Source organism: Phyllopteryx taeniolatus, chromosome 19 (genome assembly GCF_024500385.1).
Source record: "Phyllopteryx taeniolatus isolate TA_2022b chromosome 19, UOR_Ptae_1.2, whole genome shotgun sequence".
Classification (NCBI taxonomy): domain Eukaryota; kingdom Metazoa; phylum Chordata; class Actinopteri; order Syngnathiformes; family Syngnathidae; genus Phyllopteryx; species Phyllopteryx taeniolatus.
Window position 1 is genome coordinate 16,437,810 of NC_084520.1, and position 19,197 is coordinate 16,457,006.

A 19,197-nucleotide genomic window follows, 5' to 3' on the forward strand; every position below is an offset into this window, starting at 1 on the left:
GGCTGTAGACGATTAATTGATCATCAAAATAGTTGTCGATTAATTAGATGATCGATTATTGATTGATTATTTGTGCCGAGTTCAGTTTTTGAATGCGCGGATTGTTTTTCTCGGATTGTGCAAGTGTACCTAATAAAGTGTCCCCAGTCTTTCCACTGCTGTGGTTGGAAACCCAAAACCAGTTTAACCAGTTCAAGTCGGATGCCCGCGCGTTCACTCTCGCATCCACCCGCCACTTAATAAACTCCCCAACTAAACTTCAAAACTTAACTTCCATTTACAAACAACTGGTACTGGCGTTCATGTAAGGAGAAGCAACTCTTCCCTTTAAAGGTGTTTAATGGCGGGTATTTGAGCCAAAATGGCCGTTTTAAAACAGCCACCTGGCCAGGTGAGTGACGTCACCGCTTCCTTCTCGGTGATGTGACGAACAAGGAAGAAGTCGCCACCGCCGGTCGGTTCGCCTTCATTGTTTCAAACAAACACACCCAAAAAGCGTATTGTTCCCCATTCTTCGACGTTATGGAGGGCGTCTGCGCCCACTTCGTCGAGCGCCAGCGGCCGGCGCTCAACTTCGCGCTGCTGGTGGTCGCCTACGTCGCCTACCTGCTCGTCGGCGCCGCCATCTTCTCCGCCGTCGAGCTGCCATACGAGGTCCGGCTCCGCGGCGAGCTGGAGGCCAGCCGCCGGGACTTCCTGGCCAACAACACCTGCGTGTCGGACGCCAGCCTCCGCGAGCTCCTGGTGCGCGCGCTGGAGGCCAACAACTACGGCGTGTCGGTGGTGAGCAAGAGGAGCCGCCGCAACTGGGACTTCATGTCGTCGCTCTTCTTCACCAGCACCGTGCTGACCACCACAGGTGAGGCTTGACGCTGAAGTGGGGGCCCGCTTCAGGGCTCGCTTTTCGGGCTAGAGCGGGCGCAGCTAGCGGTGCCGAGGAGGGGGCGGTCCTGGACCTCACGACACCAATGTGCACAAAATGGCCATTTGAAGACTCCATCACAGGCCAATAAATAATAATTCCTTAAAAACAAGTAGACTAGAAAAGATTGGAGTTATTTTATGAGAACGTACTAATCAAATACGGCAAATTATTTCACTCCACTGACAGTGGAATGTACAGTAGAGTATTTTGTTGTGAAAATGTACAGTCGATGTCCCTTAAACACGCAATTATGGGACTGCAATGTAACCATACAAATTCAAGGCCCAAAAAGGGGACATTTATGTTACCAAATTATGTAAATCAAGTTTCAAGAGTACGACCAGAGCTTGGGGGTCTTCTGCTGAAAATGCTCATGTATGTTACCAAACTGAAAGAAAATCAACTCAAGGTTACCACCAAATTGGAGCCCTAAAGCCGGCATAGATATGAACAATGATACATTAGTTTTAGTAAATACATTCGAATCATTTCCAGAGCAATTCAGAATGAAATGGCATCATTTCAACCAGGGAGTGGAGACTTTTTATAGCCACTTATACTTTTCGTGGAGAAACAAGGTCCAGAGCTTAAGATGGTCCTAAAAAGAGTTGCGCTTTTGTTTTGAATGATATGAAAGGCATTCAAGGTCAAAAAAGTTTTTCTCGTTCTTGTTTGTTGGATGACATTTGTCAACAAGCAGCTTTCAAGTGATGGCTTACGACTTGAGCAACGAGTCGAAATTACTTGCACTTAAGGGAAATTACAGGTAATTAAAGTAAAAGCCTTTGTCAGCGTCCTTGTAATTTGGTTGCTGACGGTCGGTCACGTTTGTGCGCAGGTTACGGCCACACGGTTCCTCTGTCGGACGAAGGGAAGGCCTTCTGCATCCTCTACTCCATCCTGGGCATCCCCCTCACCATCTTCTTCCTCTCCGCCGTGGTGCAGAGGATCATGGCGGTGGTCACCCGCCGCCCCATCGCCTACTTCCCGAGCCGCTGGGCCGTGTCCAAGGCCAAGTTCGCCGCCGTCCACGCGGCGGTCCTCACCGTGGCGGTGGCCTTTGCCATCTTCGTCGTCCCGGCGTGGATCTTCATCTCTCTGGAGCAGGACTGGAACTTCCTGGAGTCCTTCTACTTCTGCTTCATCTCCTTGACCACCATCGGGCTCGGAGATTACGTCCCAGGAGAATCTCACAGTACGGAGGACGACAGTTATCGGCAGTTCTACAAGCTGGTCATCACTTGTAAGCAAATTTGACTGTTTTGGGGGTGAACCTAGCCTACGTTAGTTGCTGAAAAACTATTTTTCAAAACCGCTTAATTTCTACTGAGGAATAGACGAAATGAGCGGAATCATTTTGATATTGTTTTACGTATGACAAGAACACAGAGAAAAGCATCACTTGTTTTGAATAATGTCATTTTCTCGAACATTTGCTAATTAGTGAGCAACCCTGATGTATCGTGTGATTTGCCAAAATTTCACGTGGTTTGCTATAGTTTTTGTACAAAATAAGCCTTTTAGCACACTTATGACAATGGCTGTCACGTTTTGGAATTTGCCCAAGCCTCGCATGACTTACTAGAAGTTTTGTACGACTTTCGAAGCGTGACCCGAGAATTTTAAGTTTCTGAGTTGAGTTTTTTCATGTTCTTTTCGCTAACTTCTTGTGGGACCTACCGAAATCCAGTGTGATTTGCTCCAAGTGCGACTTTTGAGGCATTTTAACATGCTTACGACAACCGTTTCACGATTTTCTTATTGTAGTGTAGCATATTGGCTAATTAAAGTCTGGTATGTGTATTTTTCAGTGTATTTGCTGCTTGGTCTGGTGTGCGTTTTGGTGCTGATGGAGACGTGCGCGGAGCTGCCGCAGATGAAGCGCCTGCGTCAGCGCTTCTACCGGGACGACCTCATGCGCGAGCTGGACGCCGAGACGGCCAACATCATCGAGCGGGAACACTCCGCCGACGCGTCCGACCGCGTCCTCCCGTCCGTGTCGCAGCTGGCCGACACCGTGCGGGGCGGCGGCAGGGCGGCGCCGTACACGCTGGCCTCCGGCCTTGATGGGAAGCTCAACTAGCGCAGTGCAAAATGGCCACCTGCTGTGCAACGTGTGGGTATGTGTGAGGGACTAGCTAATTCATGGACATAACAAAATCTGGAAAAAGTGACGCTTTTGTGAATACTTTCCAGATGGGGGAAAGGACCAAAACTGGCCAATTAGTGTTGCCAGGCTTTTGGCGTCCTATTGATTTTGGAACAAGGCTCTAGCATAACCAAATGTGGGGAAAAGTGAAGCACTGTGATTTTGTTTTGTTTTGTTCTCCCTTATCAGAACATTCCCCACAGATAAGAGCTGGGGCGGGAATGCCTGCTAAGTTTCCACTTCCTGTCAAAGCCACACCACGACTTCATTTAAAAACACCTACCTGCACATTTTAACTAACTAAATTCACCAACCAAAATATGACTTGGTTGGCCGCAGACCTCCACCAAAGCCTGTTACTTAAGATCCATACAGTAGTTACTGAAAAGCTCGCTCTCACAAGTTTTGTAAAACCTAATGAGACATTTTTATTTATTTTTTTTAAAGTGCAAACAAGTTGCCTTAAAATGTGGGACTTATAAAAAGTACGGTAGATTTTAATAATTGTTACAGAATAGTTTATTGACGAGGTAGTAATGCAAAACTGTTACTCTTTGTAAAGTTTTTCATGTGCAATATGGATTTGAACACCAGAGGGCACCATTTTACAAAAAAAGCAAATAACTAGTCAAAACTCCACCGAGGGATTTCACCCCTTTTGCGGAATGTCACGTGACCAAACCCGGGAAACGGCATAGCTGACTTCCTGTGTATGGTTCCCTAAAACGAGCATGCATGATCACATTATTGTTGGAAGCCGAACTTGCTCAAATGTTTTCTTTATGGCTGGTGTCTTCGGACAAAACTTAAAATACACGGATATCACTTATTTATACAAATATAAGTAAACACAGATGAAGCCTAAACATGGGATATTGTCATCTTTGATGGCTTGAGTGGTGACATTGTTTCATGTGGCTTCACCATTCACCCGAACCGGGAGGAAGTGCTTTGACCCGTTTTGCACATATACCGGCTTGAAGAGGGCATATTGGACAGTGACGACAAAGTTTGATGATTGGCCATGAGATCCAAAACGCTCACATTCGGCCCACCAAACCTGCTCGAGACAATTAGCCACATCCTGTATGATGTGTCTAGCCTTTTTGTATGGTACATAGATCTATCAACAAATATGAAAAGATATTTTACTAACCATAATAAATGTGTGTATAAACATAGGCTATTTTATTTATGCACTCTTATTATTCACATCACAGTTGACGTGGATTCCTTAGTAGCGCTTGCCGTGCGTGCGTCTATATGATGAGCGACCGCTTGAAGCAGCTCGGCCTGAAGGTGCGCCCGACGAGCAATAGGAGGGCCAGGAGTAGGAAGACGGTGACGGTGACGATGGTCACGTAGCCGCTGTAGGGCAACGGCGGCGTGTCGGGAGCCTCGGCCGGGATCATGTTGGTCAGGTTCAGCATGTAGCCCAGAGTCCAGCCCGCGTCACTTCCTTTGATCTGGGACCCACGTAAGTCAACACGCTTTATACAGTGCAAAATTACAACAACAAAAAACACACGCGCAGCGACGAACGCATCAATCGGACTGAGCCACTGCAAGAGAGTGGCAATCTTCTGTATTTAATTTTTCCATGGTAATGAAACACCTTTTAGCCAAAAGGAGACTAAGTGCAGCAAGAAAACAGCGCTGCAGAAAAAATGGAGACTGCGCAGGATACTGTATAGCTGTTAGCCACTGGAAATAGAGCTTTTATCCAGGAGGAGACTAAGGGCATCAACAAAATGGACTGCTGCAGTACAAATGGAGACAGTGGAGTCTAATACTGGATTTATGTGGCTATTGGCACTTGAAATGAGACTAAGGGCAGCAAGACAACAGACTGCCACAGTAAAAATGGAGACTGCGGACCATAATACTGGATTTATGTACATGTGGCCGATAGTCTCCTCTCAGATGACCATGGCTAAGAGCAGAAAGAAAATGGACATTTGCATGATAGTGGAGACTGTGGACTGTTATACTGTATGTACGTGACCGTCGGCCACTGTAGTGAGACATTCTGGGAGAGACTAAGGAAAACGAAGCATTGTAACAAAAATGGATACTCCAGAGTATAAAACTGGATTCATGTTAATGTGGCAGTTCAGTACATGAAAAGAGGAGAGTTAGGGCAGCAAGAAAATGGAGCATTCCAGCATAATACTGGATTCATGTACATGTGGCCGTAGAGCACCGCAATGAGATATTTCATCTGAGAGAAGACTAAGGGCAGGAAGAAACACAACGTGGTATTGATGCACAAGTGACTGTTGACCACAGTAATGAGACACACTAAAGAGGAGACTAAGGGCAGCAAGAAAACAGAGGACTGCAGCAAAATTGAGACTGTGGAGTCTAATCCTGGATTTATGTACATGTGGCTGTATGCCGGGACTAGAAGTAAATTTAGCAGCAGCGAAATGGAGACTGGATTATAGTTAAAGTAGAGGAAAATAATGTCAAATTGTAATTAGCCAAATTTGATCCTAGAGGAGACTAAGGGCAGCAAGAAAAAAGCACCACAGCAAAATGGCGATTGCAGAATATAATAATGTATTTACACGTTGGTTCCAGGCCGCAGGAAAGAGACAATTTATCCAAGAGGAGACTAAGGGCAACGCACCTTGTGTATGAATTTAATGTCGGCGTACGTTTCGGCGGTGAAATTGTATCCGTCCGTCAGCAGGGTGATGAGGTACGCGCCGGCAAAGCAGTACTCCACCAAATACTTCAACTTGGTGCCAGGATTCTCTTGCTTCACCTGCACTCATTCACACAAATCACAAATATATCAGTATACAGACTATACATACAATATATAGTGTATTTGATTTGATTTTAGATTTTTTTTGGTAACCTGCTGCCAGGGCGTGGCGCAGAATCGGGCTATTGTTTCCTTGACCGTGTCCAGAGGGATGGACGTGTCGGTGAGGTTGAAGAAGCTCATGGTGTAGTAGTAGGCTGAGAACGCCTACCGCCATGGGGAAGAGGACGACGACAAAACATTTGAAGAATAATAATGACTTCCCCTCGAAATGCATTTTTATAATAATGCATAGTGATATACAATGTTTAATCATTTTCATAGCAGGGATTGGCTTTATTTGAGCAAATGTATTATATAACAATTATTAAAATATTTTTTCACATTTTTATATATAATTTACAATATATGTTTGAAAAACTATACAATTTTGTTAGGTCTTTATTTGAACTAAGCCTTTTAAAAATAAAGTAAATTATATTGTATATTGCCTATAAATGCCCAAAAATAATTTTTCAATGTTTATATTGCCTTTTTTTAGCTGAGGCCTAGATTTGAAGCTACATCTGTCACATTGCAACTGTGAATTGTGGTGCGGGGGGCATTATGGTTTGTGGCTGCTTAGTTACCTCAGAGCCTGGACGCATTGCTTAAAAGACGATTGAGATATTTGGGAGGACAACTCTTGTTCGCCAAATGAAGCTTAACCCAAAAATCAGCACGTTTATACTGAATATTGTGCTCGCCTTCGCAGTCTGCTTACCCCAAAGTGCCCCTGCAAAGGTGGTTGGTAGACGCCGTTGAAGGAGCAACGGCTATATTTGCATTGGCTGAAATTGAAAAGGGTCCGGACCACGTCCTGGCATTGTTGGAAGTTTCCTATTCCAGTGTGCAGGAAAGACTCGGGGGCTCCCTGAGGTTTCCTGTCCGACACGCAGGGGCTGTCGTAGAGGTCCGAGTACGCCTTTGTTGCGGCGTAGCCTGGGTGGAAGCATGGGTCCTTTATCGCCATAGGACCGGACTCAGGGAGTTGAAGGAAGAAGAAAAATATCATACAAAACAATGATGGACACAAACGGATCCCAGGTGTCCGTGGCATGCTTTGGACAAAATGCTTCAACGATCAAGAATTTTGAGACATTTTGGACAGCTAATTTCATTGCCATGGGGGAAATCTTGGGGCCTATCTAACTGACGCAGTACGGCAACTTTCTAGAAAATTCTTGTATATTTCGGCTTTTGTCTTGAAAATATGCCTTTTTACACAAAAACTAATTTACGATCTTGTTCTTAAAAAAGAAAAAACTGACTTAATGAAAAAGACTCCAACCCCCAAAATTTTTTTCTCTAAAACCATGCTTTTCTTATAAAAATACCACCTTTTCGCAACACGATCCGATTTGTTTCTCAATAACATACTTTTTTTTTCTTGGAAAAATAAGACTAATTGTTTTTTAAAAATCTGTTTATCTGAAAAATACAATTTTATAAAAATGTTAAAAAATAGAAAAAGACTGAGACCAAAGAGAATAGTACGACATTAACAAACAAACTTTCTCAACAAAACGATTTTTTGTTTTGTTTTGGAATAATAGTAATAATACAACTTTTTTTTTCACCTTAAAAGAAATCCACAGTTTTATTCTTGTAACATTTCGACCTCGAAGGATAATAATTCCGAGTACACAAAGTAAGGTCCTTGACTGTGATGAACAAGAAACGAGTCACGCCTTCTGACTACACAAATAGTCTTTCTGAATGTAAAGACCACAAAGAAAAAATTCATGCGTTGGAAGGGCGTTTACCTGAGTGTGGTGTGCCAGCGCCATTCTGAGTGCCTGATCCTTCCCGTAGCACAGGAAGCTGTGCGTGTAAAGGTTGTAGTCGTTTCCGTACAGGCGGAAGGTCACAGAGTTGCCGGGCGAACCGCCGCCGTCCAACGCTTGGGGCACAAAGCTAATCTGGGTGGACGCCCCGCCGAGGTCCAAGGCCCCCGTGGTCCTCAGGCCCTGTAGAAACGCACACACACACACGGAAACATCAAAGTCAAGGCCGCAGAAGGAGTTGGCCAATAAAAAAACAAACAAGATGTGGGAATTGCAGAGTAACACATTTGAACACATTCATATTACCATAATACAGCGATTAAGTCATAAAAATATCACTTATCTCCTAACGTTTTTGTCAAATAAATGTCCATCCATCCATTTTCTGAGCCGCTTCTCCTCACGCGGGTCCCGGGCGTTCTGGAGCCTATCCCAGCTATCATCGGGCAGGAGGCGGGGTACACCCTGGACTGGCCACCAGCCAATCGCAGGGCACATACAAACAAACAACCATTCACACCTACGGGTAATTTTAGAATTGTCAATTAACCTAGCAAACATGTTTTGGGGATGTGGGAGGAAACCGGAGTGCTCGGAGAAAACCCACAGGCGGGGCCGGGGATTGAACCCCGGTCCTCAGAACTGTGAGGCAGACGCTCTAACCAGTTGGCCACCGTGCCGCTCAAATAAATGTGACTTTAGAAATAATAAATGTGGCTATATTCATTCTGTAATCTCCAAGCTTGTGCCATAGCTAATCACATTCTGAGAAAGAAAAAAATACATTTTTAAGTTAAAAATTCTAATTAAATTTGACTAAAAATTAACTTTTTTTTGCGGAAAAAATCCAACATTTTCTTAAAAAAAATACCCAACTTTATTTTTTTTACTTTTTGTCTTGGCAAGAAATGAATTTATTCTAAAAAAAAACAAAAAACAAAAAAACTATATATAATACATTGTATATTATTGATTAAATATAACTTTTTCTGTGGGAAAAATAAAACTTCTTGAACACATACTTTATTTTGCTACGTTAATTTTATTATTTTTTTTTATTTAATTACTTTCAACTCAGCTCGAGATAACTTTTGTGTTTTTAACTTTGTTTTATATTCAATATGTATTTATGTACAGCACTTTGTTTCAGGTGTGTTTTTTTTTATTTTTTATTAAAAGAACTCCAAAAATTGTTGTCTTTCTCCCCACAAAAATCGCCTTTTTTTTCTTAAAAAGAAGCTGTCTTCTAACATTACGAATATTCTCGTACTTCACTTACGTTGTTTTCGGTCTGGAAAAGCGCACATCTCCATTCATTGATACCGTATGCTGGAAGATTTGATCCCAGATAACTTAAACGTGAGGCGTTCCTCAAGGACCCGTTTGAGGCGGTCTTGGAAGACTCTTTTGAGGACCTGTTTGAGGCGGTTGTCCAAGTAGTTGACGGTGACCCATCCGTAGGCGCCCTCCTCCTGGCCGCTGAGGATCCTGGCGCCCTGGTATGAGAACGGGAAGGTCTGCAGGGTGTCCGACACGGCCCTGAATACCTCCTCGGATGCCGAGCTGTTCTTCATACTACACGCGCACACACAGATGGATTAGCTTCAATCAATAGGGCAGCTTGCAAACTAGCATTGATATTGCGGCGTGCAAAATATGCATTGTAAGTGGGAGTGTTTAGGTGCGTTGAACGGATTAATGGCATTCCCATTCACTTCAACGGGGAACGATGATTTGAGTTCTGAACGTGGTCGCGCAGTGAATTCAACTGGTAAGTCAAGGCACCGCTGTAAATTCCTTACTGGAGCAATCTCATCCCGGCGGTGGCTCCCAGGTAGAGCGGCGTCTCGGCGCGTCTCTTCTCGGGAATGTTGTCCTCGGCTTGGCGCATGCACTCCCTCAGGGTCTGGCCGGCCTTCCACGGTGTCCCCACGTAGCTCGAGATACCCGGACCTGCAACGTGCAAAAATCACAGTCATACCTTTGCTCGTGTTGGTTCGTCAAGCCCGCACATTTCAGGGCTCTCTTGCTAGTAAAGTTGTTTTTTCCCCCCAACTTTAAAATGGGTATTGAGGATAATGGATAAATGCTCAAACGGCTGAAACTATCTTTGGGGATGTTTTTTCTCTAGAACAAATTCAACTTGATAATTTATCATTTCTGACTTGTGTCACCAAAAAAATCCACACTGCGCAGATTTCACCTATTGCGGGGGTGGTCTTATTACTTTATTCTCATAATATGCAGAACATTTCACAAAAAATAAAACTTCTATGATATATATATATATAAAATGACATTATGATATAATATGACAACTTTATTATCATAAAATTTGAATTGCTTTATGTTAAGAAATTCTAACGTTCCCCTTCTTTTCCTACACTTGCAATATGCCTTTCATGGAAAAAATATAACTTCAATTTGTTTCTTTAAAATGTATGACTTGCTCAAAAAAATATTTTCATTTTATGACATTTTGGGGTAAAAAACTAAACAAAACGTTTAAACTTTTTTTTTTACATAGAAAAATGGAACTTTTCTCCTTTTTAAAAAATTTACTTTCCTCTTATAAGACCTTTTTTCTTAGAAAAGTAACTGTTCTCATAAGATTACAACTTTATCTTCTAATATTGTGACTTTTGGAGCAAAATACAAATTATCATCATAACTTTACATACATCATAAACTTTGACAAAAAACGTTTTTTCCCTTAAAAAAATACTTTTTTTCTGAAAAACTTCATTCTTGTGATGTGATTATTATTTATTTTTTTAAAAGCCAACAAAAAAAACATCTTTAGTGTAACATTCCGGCAATTGTCTGTGAAATTTGTATTGTATATTTTTATTTTAGAAAAATATATATTTCAATTTGCAGTTACTTTTTATGTAGTTTTCATTTTTATTCGAGAAAACAACAACATTGATTATCATCAGTGTCTAATTGATTTAAAAAAAAAAAAAAAGAATTTTGTAATAATTTTTGGGTGTAGTTAATGTAGTTTTTATTCATACAAATGCACAGCAAAATTGTACCACTTCATTTTTGGAGGTTTTAATTGGAAAGCCTCATTCCCACTAGTCACATACTAGTAAAATGTTAGCAATACTTGATTTGAAATGTAAGTGAGCCTTCACGGTGATCCGTGAAAGTCGCGTTGGCGTACCCTTGACGTCGCAGGAGTGTTTCTGCTCAGCGCGGCCCGTGTTGTTGTCCTTCTCGGCGGGCCACTCGTAGATGAAGACGGTCGTGTGCGACGAGCCGGCGTCCAGCACGATCCCGTACTGTTGCGGAAAAGAAAACGTATGCCAGGTCAAAACACATCCTCTCAGCGTGGGGGCGGGGGTGTGTGATGTTTATAAGCGTGACGTATTATCCACCGAGCATGTGCAGACACACTGATCAATCGTTCAGTGTAACTGGAAGTGTTTATTTGAACAGCTTTGGAGATGCTAATGTAAAACACATGTAACACCAGAAATTGTCAAGGAATGACATCACGCTATCGTCAACCATGAGGACGCTTTTTTTTTTTTTTTTTTTTTTTTACAGGCAACTTAAGCATCTTTCTTTCTATTACAACCAAACTGGACGCTTTCCTTGGCAACTTGAAGGCCGCGCGGCTCACGTGGCAGGAAAAGGACAGGGAGAGGCGGATATCAGACACACACTAGGAGAATGTCGACAAAAACAGAAACATAGAAAGATTAAAAAGATATTTATACTCCGTTTTGAATATTAAATGCATGGCGATAAGGCCAAAAAAGGTAAATCTCACTTGTTGCTAGGCAGAATTCGTAGGGGCGCAATCATTTGTGACCAAATGTGAGAAATTTATTATGAAAACTGCCGGATTACGATCTAGTTGATCCACATGAACCCCAAAATCTAATTACTACTCTGTATGAACTACAAAATACATAATACATTCAGATCCATTCATGGTTATTTTTACTTGTTGTTAGGCAGAATTTGTTGGGCAGTTTCCTTGGCAACAGTACGGTGGCCCTGAAGTGCAAAATACAACAGCAAATAACTAAACAGCAGCAAATGAAGACTCACAACAGATAATTAAAACCAGATTAAGCTTGTTGCTAGGCAGAATTCATGGGGCACAATTACATGATAGAAAATGAAAAACTGTTTCTTCGCATTCATTTCACAATTACTCGGTATTAACTCTAACACACAAGACATGTTGCTAGGCAGACAGTGCACAATCTTGATATGAACCCACATGCATTCCGCAATTAAATGACAACTCTGTATTAAACATAAAACACATCTTACCTTGTACTTCTGTGCCAGGGGCATGTTCTGGATCACCATGACCGCCACCAGGGTGACCAGGGCGATCACGCCAATCACGGCCAACGCCACCATCCCAGACATGTGCCACGGGTTCTTCTCTTTCATGTCTGCCGACGGAGGCGGGGCGGGCGTCACCGGACAGAGAGGCAGGAAGTTGGGAGGAAAAAAAAAAAAAAAAAGGGAGAAGGGAAAGAGGAAGAATTTTGAATTTAGCAACGTTTCGTACACCCCCCCCCCCCCCCCCCCACAAAAAAAAAAGCTCTGTACTACGAGGGTGGGGAAAATAGGAAGTGCTGGTGAGGGGGGAATGCACATTTGTGTTGCTGTAACATCTGAAAAGTGTTTGCGAAAGGGAACTTGCTTGGTCGTGACTTTAGTAGCATTTCATACAAAAAAATAAAGACATAAAAAACTCATTTGTACAATGTAGTAGAAAAAAAATGCACATTTCTTGGTTTTTTTTGTTTGAAAGTAACATATTCACTAAAGCCATAAAAAGAAAAAAGAAAAACACTGGGGCAAACAGACTAAGAATTTTGTAGGACTTCATACAAACAGCAAAAAAAAAAATACATTTGTGTTAATAAACAATGTGTTTGAAACTAACATCCTAATCGTAACCACACTTATAGCAAAACTGCTAAAGTGAATCTGTTTGGACAAACTTCGCAGCATTGCAAACAACAACATGGCGTGAAATATATATTATTTCAGAGAATTATGGAGTATTGTATGGGTTACAATAAGAGCTTTGTTCAAATGTTCTCACCAAAAACAAAGCCTAACGTCGTGACAAAACATGAATTTCGTAGGATTTCATACAAAATTAGCAGACAACTGACATATTTCTTGGTTAATTAAAAGTAATCCTTTACCATTAAATAAAACAAACATCCTCTTATAAGAATTTAGCAGGATTTCATTTTTTTTTTTTAAATAAATATATCTGGGAAAAACCAAAAGAAATTTTGGTTGATGATAAAACAATTTGGTGATGGTGACAGTGAAGGAGTTTTTTTTAACTTAAAGCACACTACTATTTTTTGTATGAAATCCTACGAAATTATTGGAAGGGGAAGTTCAGTTGTTTATCATACATCGAACATACTTTATGTTTTCTTTAGTAAACCAAGAAATTTGTCAGTTTTCTACTAAAATCCTACAAAATTCTTGTAAGAGTTTTAATTGGCACAAGGTTGTTTATCATGGAAGGAAAACCAATACGTCTACTGAAGAACAATTCTTTTTTTGTATGAAATCCAACTAAATTCTGATGAGTTGGTTCAATTACTATACAGTTTTTTTTTTCTTTTTTTTTTCTTTTTAATAATGGGAAAAAGTGAAACTTTTAATAAACCAAGAAATATGGCAATTTTCTTGCAAAGTACACACCTTTTTTACTATGCAATCCTACAAAACACGCAGTTGCTTATCACAAAGCCCCCCAAAAAATTTAAAAATTAAAAAAAGAATCACGTTGAGTTAGTAAACCAGGAAATATTTCAGTTTTCTATTTGTCACTGGTTTCATCAAATAGAAAGCTGGACGCGCCGTGCCGGATTTCCTTGACTTTTCTGTGTGTTTATGCCTTTCCTACTGTTTACTGATGGGAAACACACACACACATGTAGATCCAGCGTGCTGTTTACACAAGAGTGCAACAGGTTGCATGCACGCACACATCGCACTCGTTGGGAAAAAAGAAAGACAAGAAAGTCTCTTAAGTTTCTTACCTGCGTTCTCGTCTGAAGTCAAGTTAAAGACAAGCGAAAGAAGGGAGAGCGCTCCAGGATGACAAGCGGCCGCTGTGTGAGCGTGGAAGTGTGCAATGAACACCCCGCAACCCTCCTTAAGGTTCCCATGGCGACGCCTTCTCCCTAGCCAGCCAATGAGAGCGTCCGTGCTGCACAGAGGAAGCGGGGGACTCCCTTGTTTGGCTCTTGTTTAGCACCGCGGTGGTGATGTCATCCCTGTGACGGATCGGGATCCCCTGTCTGAGTGTGTGTGTGTGTTTGTGTGTGACTGGCCTGCAAATTTGTGGCGCCATTCATAAATGCACTCCCTTGTTTCCCCGTCTTCCCCCCCCCCCCCCCGTCCCTCCACAACACGTCCAGGATGCATTCAAAGGTGACCAATGGGACCACTTTTAATGCATATTTTCAAATTATTAATAAATAATAGTAATTCAATAATGACATATTATGATAAATCATCTTTTATTTTTTGGTTTGTGTCGAAAATGCAACAGAAAGAAAATATTGCTTGTTGAGGGCTATAATGCATACTTTCTAATTATTAATGAAAAACAATGTCAAATCTATCGACCAAAGGCGAAAAAAAGACTGTCATGACAACTTAAAAAAGGGAAAAATTATGGAAATCACAAAAACAATAAAATCTGAAAAATAGTTTAATAAAATTATGAAAATGGAAAAAAAAACAGGAAAATCAAATAAAAAATAAGGAAAACGTAATAAAATTAAGAAAATAAATCATATGAAGGAAAATCAACTAAAATTAAGGAAAATAAAAGCACAATTATATTTTTTTTAAAAAAGCTGTAGAATAAAGAAGATAAATCAAATACAATTGCGGAAAATAAAACTAAATTAAGGAAAATAAAAGAAACGTATAAAGAAAAAATGGAAAAGCTAAATACAATTACATACAGTTCAGCTAAATATATATTTTTTTGAGTTTTGCAAAATTCATAAAAGCGAAACAAAACAATCAAATCAATCCAAGCTGTAATCCTGTGTGTTCCCCTTTAAGGAGAGCGAGTCTCTGCCATTCAAAGTGTCCTGCAACTGTTTGACCCAAAAAAACATCCAAAGTTCATCTGTCATTTCAGCGGCCTAGTGGTCAAGATTTAGTTGACCACAACGACATCGCCGCGTTTCCAACTGCTGCTAGTGATCGTCACGGCAAGAATCTTGTTGATTTTCACGCAAAGCTCCCCTTTTTAACACAAGCCTTCTTGAAGGATTATAAAAGTATTCCCGCGGTTGACTTTTGAGGAAATTTGACGTCACACTCACTCATGAGTTGTGCCGCGTTGTCTGCCACATGGTGACACTTTTTTCTCGACTTCAACGTGTGTGTCCGTGTGTGTGTGGGGGGGGAACTCAGATGACACTCTGCCGCTTTGGAAAGAAAAAGCGTGTTTGTGTGCGTGTGTGTAATCGAACACACATTGGCTGGTCGCTATTGAATAGGAGTGGAATCATTCACATCAAAGCATGTCCAAAGTTTTCTGTTGTTTTTAATTGACGATTGTCAGCGGGCCATTGGCCAGCCTGGGCATATTCTAATAAGAAAATAAAACACAGCCTGCATTGAGAAGTGATGAGAAAAGGTTAGGGTTGAACAAAAGTAGACTATTTTTTTTATTAAAAATAACCGTATAATAAGAGATAAGTGTTGCAAGATACCACACGATTTTTTTCAACTATTTCTAAATCTAAAAAAAAAAAAAAAATTTTTAATTATTAAGGTTGTTAATTTGCCACACTGAAACATTTTAACATTTTTTGAATTTAAAATTGTAAATAAATGTTGAAATATACAGAGTATTCAATTAAAAAACAAATGTAGCAGAATTTGAATGCTACAAGTCACAAAACTTTGTATTGTAGAAAAACGTTCAATGAAAACTTGTCATGTAAGTTTCAATTTTTTTTTTTAAACAAATGTTGAAAGATAGAACAAAAAAACAAATCTTTAAAAAGTCCAATGAAAATTTGACCAGATTGTTTTATTTAATTTAAAAATGTGAATTATTGTTGAATGACAGCATTCCTTTTTTTGTCAAACAAAAGACGCGCATTCCAAAATATGATTAAGTGACGAATTCTTTCCCACCCAGTTCACTAGGTTTACAGGAAATGCTTTTCGCTTTCCCGCTGATTTCATCTGCGTATCGCCATCTCCGTATGTGTACCTCTCAATTTGTATTTTGTTGTTCAATTGTGACTTTTGATGTGCACTATTCTGCAAACATGTTATGCAACAGTTTCATACACTGCAAGGATGTCAGGATTACAATTCGACATTGTATCACGACAGATCACTTTCACACGTGAAACCTTGCGATCTGAACGACCATCATCGGGCCTCGGTGGAGGTCCAGACTGAGGAAGTAACTTTTTTTATTTGTATTCCATGTCTTAGTATGACAAAAAAAAAACAACCAAAACAATTATGGCTCCGTTAAAAAAACAGGGGGGGGGGGGGGGGGGGGGGCATGCTCCAGGTTAGGAAGGGAGACGAAGTTTTGCATCATAAAATGAGTGTTGAGATGACAATAAGACGACGACGACGACGAAGAAGGAGGGAGAAGAGGAAGAGGATATTTGAAGAAAGAGGAAGTGAGGACACCCGCAGGTCAAAAGTGTCACAAGGGCCCCGCGGGTGGAGTCAGACGCTGGCTATAAGTTTGTGACCGGACACTGATGTGAAACTGATCGAGTTCTGAGCACAGGAAGTCGCACAAATAAACAAAGATTGTGCGCTTCAAACCCGTTGGCAGATTCAGAGAGATGGAAGACGAATCGACGAACCGTTCTCATCTTGCTCATTTGGCGGTTACGCTCCACCATAACGACGAAGGAGTTCAGCTGTTACAGTACAGTTAGTTCAAAAAGAATCATCATCGTAATCAACCGAGTCACTTGGGAAAAACTTGTAAGTTGGGTCACTCAGAATTTACGGTACCACTGGATCGCTATTTTACTTGTTCAAATGAACGAGGTGAGGTGGCCAAGTGGTTCACATGTTTGCCTCACTTTTCGGAGGTCGATTGATGAATAGATCAACGGATGGATTGGTAGATGGGTGGGCAGGTATAGACAGAGGGACTAGTAAATGGATAAGGGTAGAGGATAAATGGATGGGCAGATGAATCGATAAATGGGTGGATGTATGATATGCAGGCAAATAGACGTGAAAACGGATAAACGGAAGGGCAGATCGATGGGCGGATAGACTGCCACCGGGCGTCTGATAGACAGATGGATAGGATGGTCGAAAGAAGGATGGATGCATGGTAGATGCATACGTTGCGTGCACCGATTGGCAGGTGCCTAGCATGGATACTAGGTAGACAGATTGATGATGCATGCTTGATGGATAAATAGACATATTGTAGATGGGTAAGTCCAATAAATAGGCAGCTTGATGGACAGATGGGTAGACACACGGTAGATGGATGGATGTAGATGGGGAGCTAGCTAGATGGATAGACTCGGAGATGGAGAGATGTTCGATGGGAGGGATGGATAGAGAGACAGGTAAGATGATGATGATGATAGATGCTAGCTAGAGCGATACACTAGCAAGAGTAGCTAGCTAGCTAGAGCTGCGAAAACGCAACCGGGAGAAAAATATTTTGTTCCACAATATTCCATTTTGGATCCAAAATGAGGAGAAAAATGAAACAATTTTTGGGAGTTTTCCCCAGCTGGAACATTCACTTGCCTAACTTCCAATCGGGAGCGTCGCACATGACCGGGCGCACGCTAACATATTGTCAAGGAATTCGCAAACTGAATTAATCACACAAGGTTGCCATAAACAAAGCCACAACACGCGGGCACACACACACAATATGCACCTGTTTGCACACACACACACACCTCCTTGTGTGTGTTGTGTGTGTGTGTGTGTGTGTTGTGGGTGTACTCACCTCTTTGTGCAGTCATCTCAGCAGCAACACAATGCTGCGTCTATCCTCTCTCTCCTCAAGCCGGTGTGTCTTCACCCTCACTCACCGACTTCCTCGTCCTGTGTCTCTCTCTCTCTCTCTCTCACACATCTATGCTCTTCTTTTCTTGCTCTACCTCTTCACTCTCTTTCTCTCGCTCCCATGCACTTGCTACTCAACCCCCTCCTCTTCCTCGGACCCCCCCCACACCTTTATCACCCTCATTTCCTCAACTTTCCCTTTATCTGCCTCTGCTCTCCTGTTTTTCTTGTCTTCCTTTTTTTTTACGACTCCCTCGCTGTCTTTGTCCATAAAAGGTGGGTCGCACGCACACAGACTGGTACCAAAACCCTCGAAAGCTGTGATGTCATCAGCTTGAGCACCGCCTATTTAAAAATGCGAGAGGCGTGGTGGTGGGTGTGGGGGGGAGGGGGGGGGTCGTTATGTAACAAAATTCCAGCCTGATGGGAGAACCTTGAGTCCACGGCCACTTCAGGGACCGTACGAGCTTCCGTGTTCCGCGCTCGTTTGTGACAAAAGCGCTTCATTGTTACGCGAATAGAGCGGCCCGATCGCCTAAACGCTGACAAGTGAAGTTGACTCCGGGAAAACAAAATACATCAATGCTAGTTACGTCAAATCGGAGAAAAAGGAGAGTGGTGCATCTGGGGCATATGGGGCAGTGCCCTAACACATTCAACAGATGGTGTTGTGGTGAGAAAAAGTTACAATTTCTATCGTGGGGCAAATTCCGATTCTACTTTGGGGCAGTGTCATAAAACATCCAGTAGGTGGTGCTGCGGTGCAAAAAAATGGACAATTTCTATTATTGGCCAAATATGATTTTGAAGACGGGGCAGTGCTCTATACACACCCAAAAAAAAGGTACTTCATTTTCATTTGGACATGATTAAAATGTGGTAAACTGACGTCATTACCACTTTTTCTCAAAATAAACAAATAATATATGTTAGTTTAACACATTTCAATCATAGGCAACTGATGTACGAGTTTGAATTAAATTCAAAAGGACTTATTTTTTTCAGGGTACCACATCCAAGAGGTGGCACTGTGGTGAAAAAAGTCCCAATTTCTGTCACAGCCGATTTCTATCGCCGGGCAATTCCGAATTGTAGCGTGGGGCAGTGCCCTACTACATCCAAGAGACGGACGGCGCTGTGGAGGGAAACAAAAATAAGCTTCTGAGTTCTTCTGTGGGGCAGTGCCGCATCATATCCAACAGATGGTGCTGTGGTGAAAAAAAAAAAAAAAAAAGCTCAAAGTCTTAGGATATGATTTCATTATTATTATTATTATTATATTTAATATTTTTTTTCATTTAAAAATGTTGGCTATGCAATCCGCTAATTTTCCTTCTGGCGTTCAAATACAAATTTTTTTTTTCTTTTTTCCTGACAATCCAAATATTTGAGGGAGGATTCAAAGGCATTTTAATGACAACGCAATATCAAACCTGCACACACACACACATTATCACACCCTACCTCT

The 19,197-nt window shown here is 41.5% G+C and overlaps 2 protein-coding genes across 3 annotated transcripts; one reads left to right on the forward strand and one right to left on the reverse strand.

Moving 5' to 3' along the window:
• Positions 1-316: 316 nt before the first annotated feature.
• On the forward strand, positions 317-4,256 carry LOC133469667 (potassium channel subfamily K member 1-like). The gene is made up of 3 exons (XM_061756994.1): positions 317-859; positions 1,764-2,168; positions 2,737-4,256. Exons 1-3 carry the CDS (start codon positions 523-525, stop codon positions 3,006-3,008), a joined length of 1,014 nt encoding a protein of 337 aa, XP_061612978.1. The 5' UTR covers positions 317-522; the 3' UTR covers positions 3,009-4,256.
• On the reverse strand, positions 4,240-17,896 carry entpd1 (ectonucleoside triphosphate diphosphohydrolase 1). Of its 2 annotated transcripts, none has more exons than XM_061756992.1 (10): positions 17,671-17,896; positions 11,967-12,094; positions 10,843-10,960; positions 9,476-9,626; positions 9,089-9,248; positions 7,653-7,856; positions 6,611-6,868; positions 5,941-6,054; positions 5,707-5,844; positions 4,240-4,540 (listed from the first exon to the last, which is right to left on the reverse strand). In XM_061756992.1, exons 1-10 carry the CDS (start codon positions 17,684-17,686, stop codon positions 4,334-4,336), a joined length of 1,494 nt encoding a protein of 497 aa, XP_061612976.1. In that variant the 5' UTR covers positions 17,687-17,896; the 3' UTR covers positions 4,240-4,333. The 2 variants fall into 2 exon arrangements, with proteins under 2 accessions (XP_061612976.1, XP_061612977.1); XM_061756993.1 differs by lacking the exon at positions 17,671-17,896 and adding an exon at positions 13,721-14,045.
• Between the last annotated feature and the right edge of the window lie 1,301 nt (positions 17,897-19,197).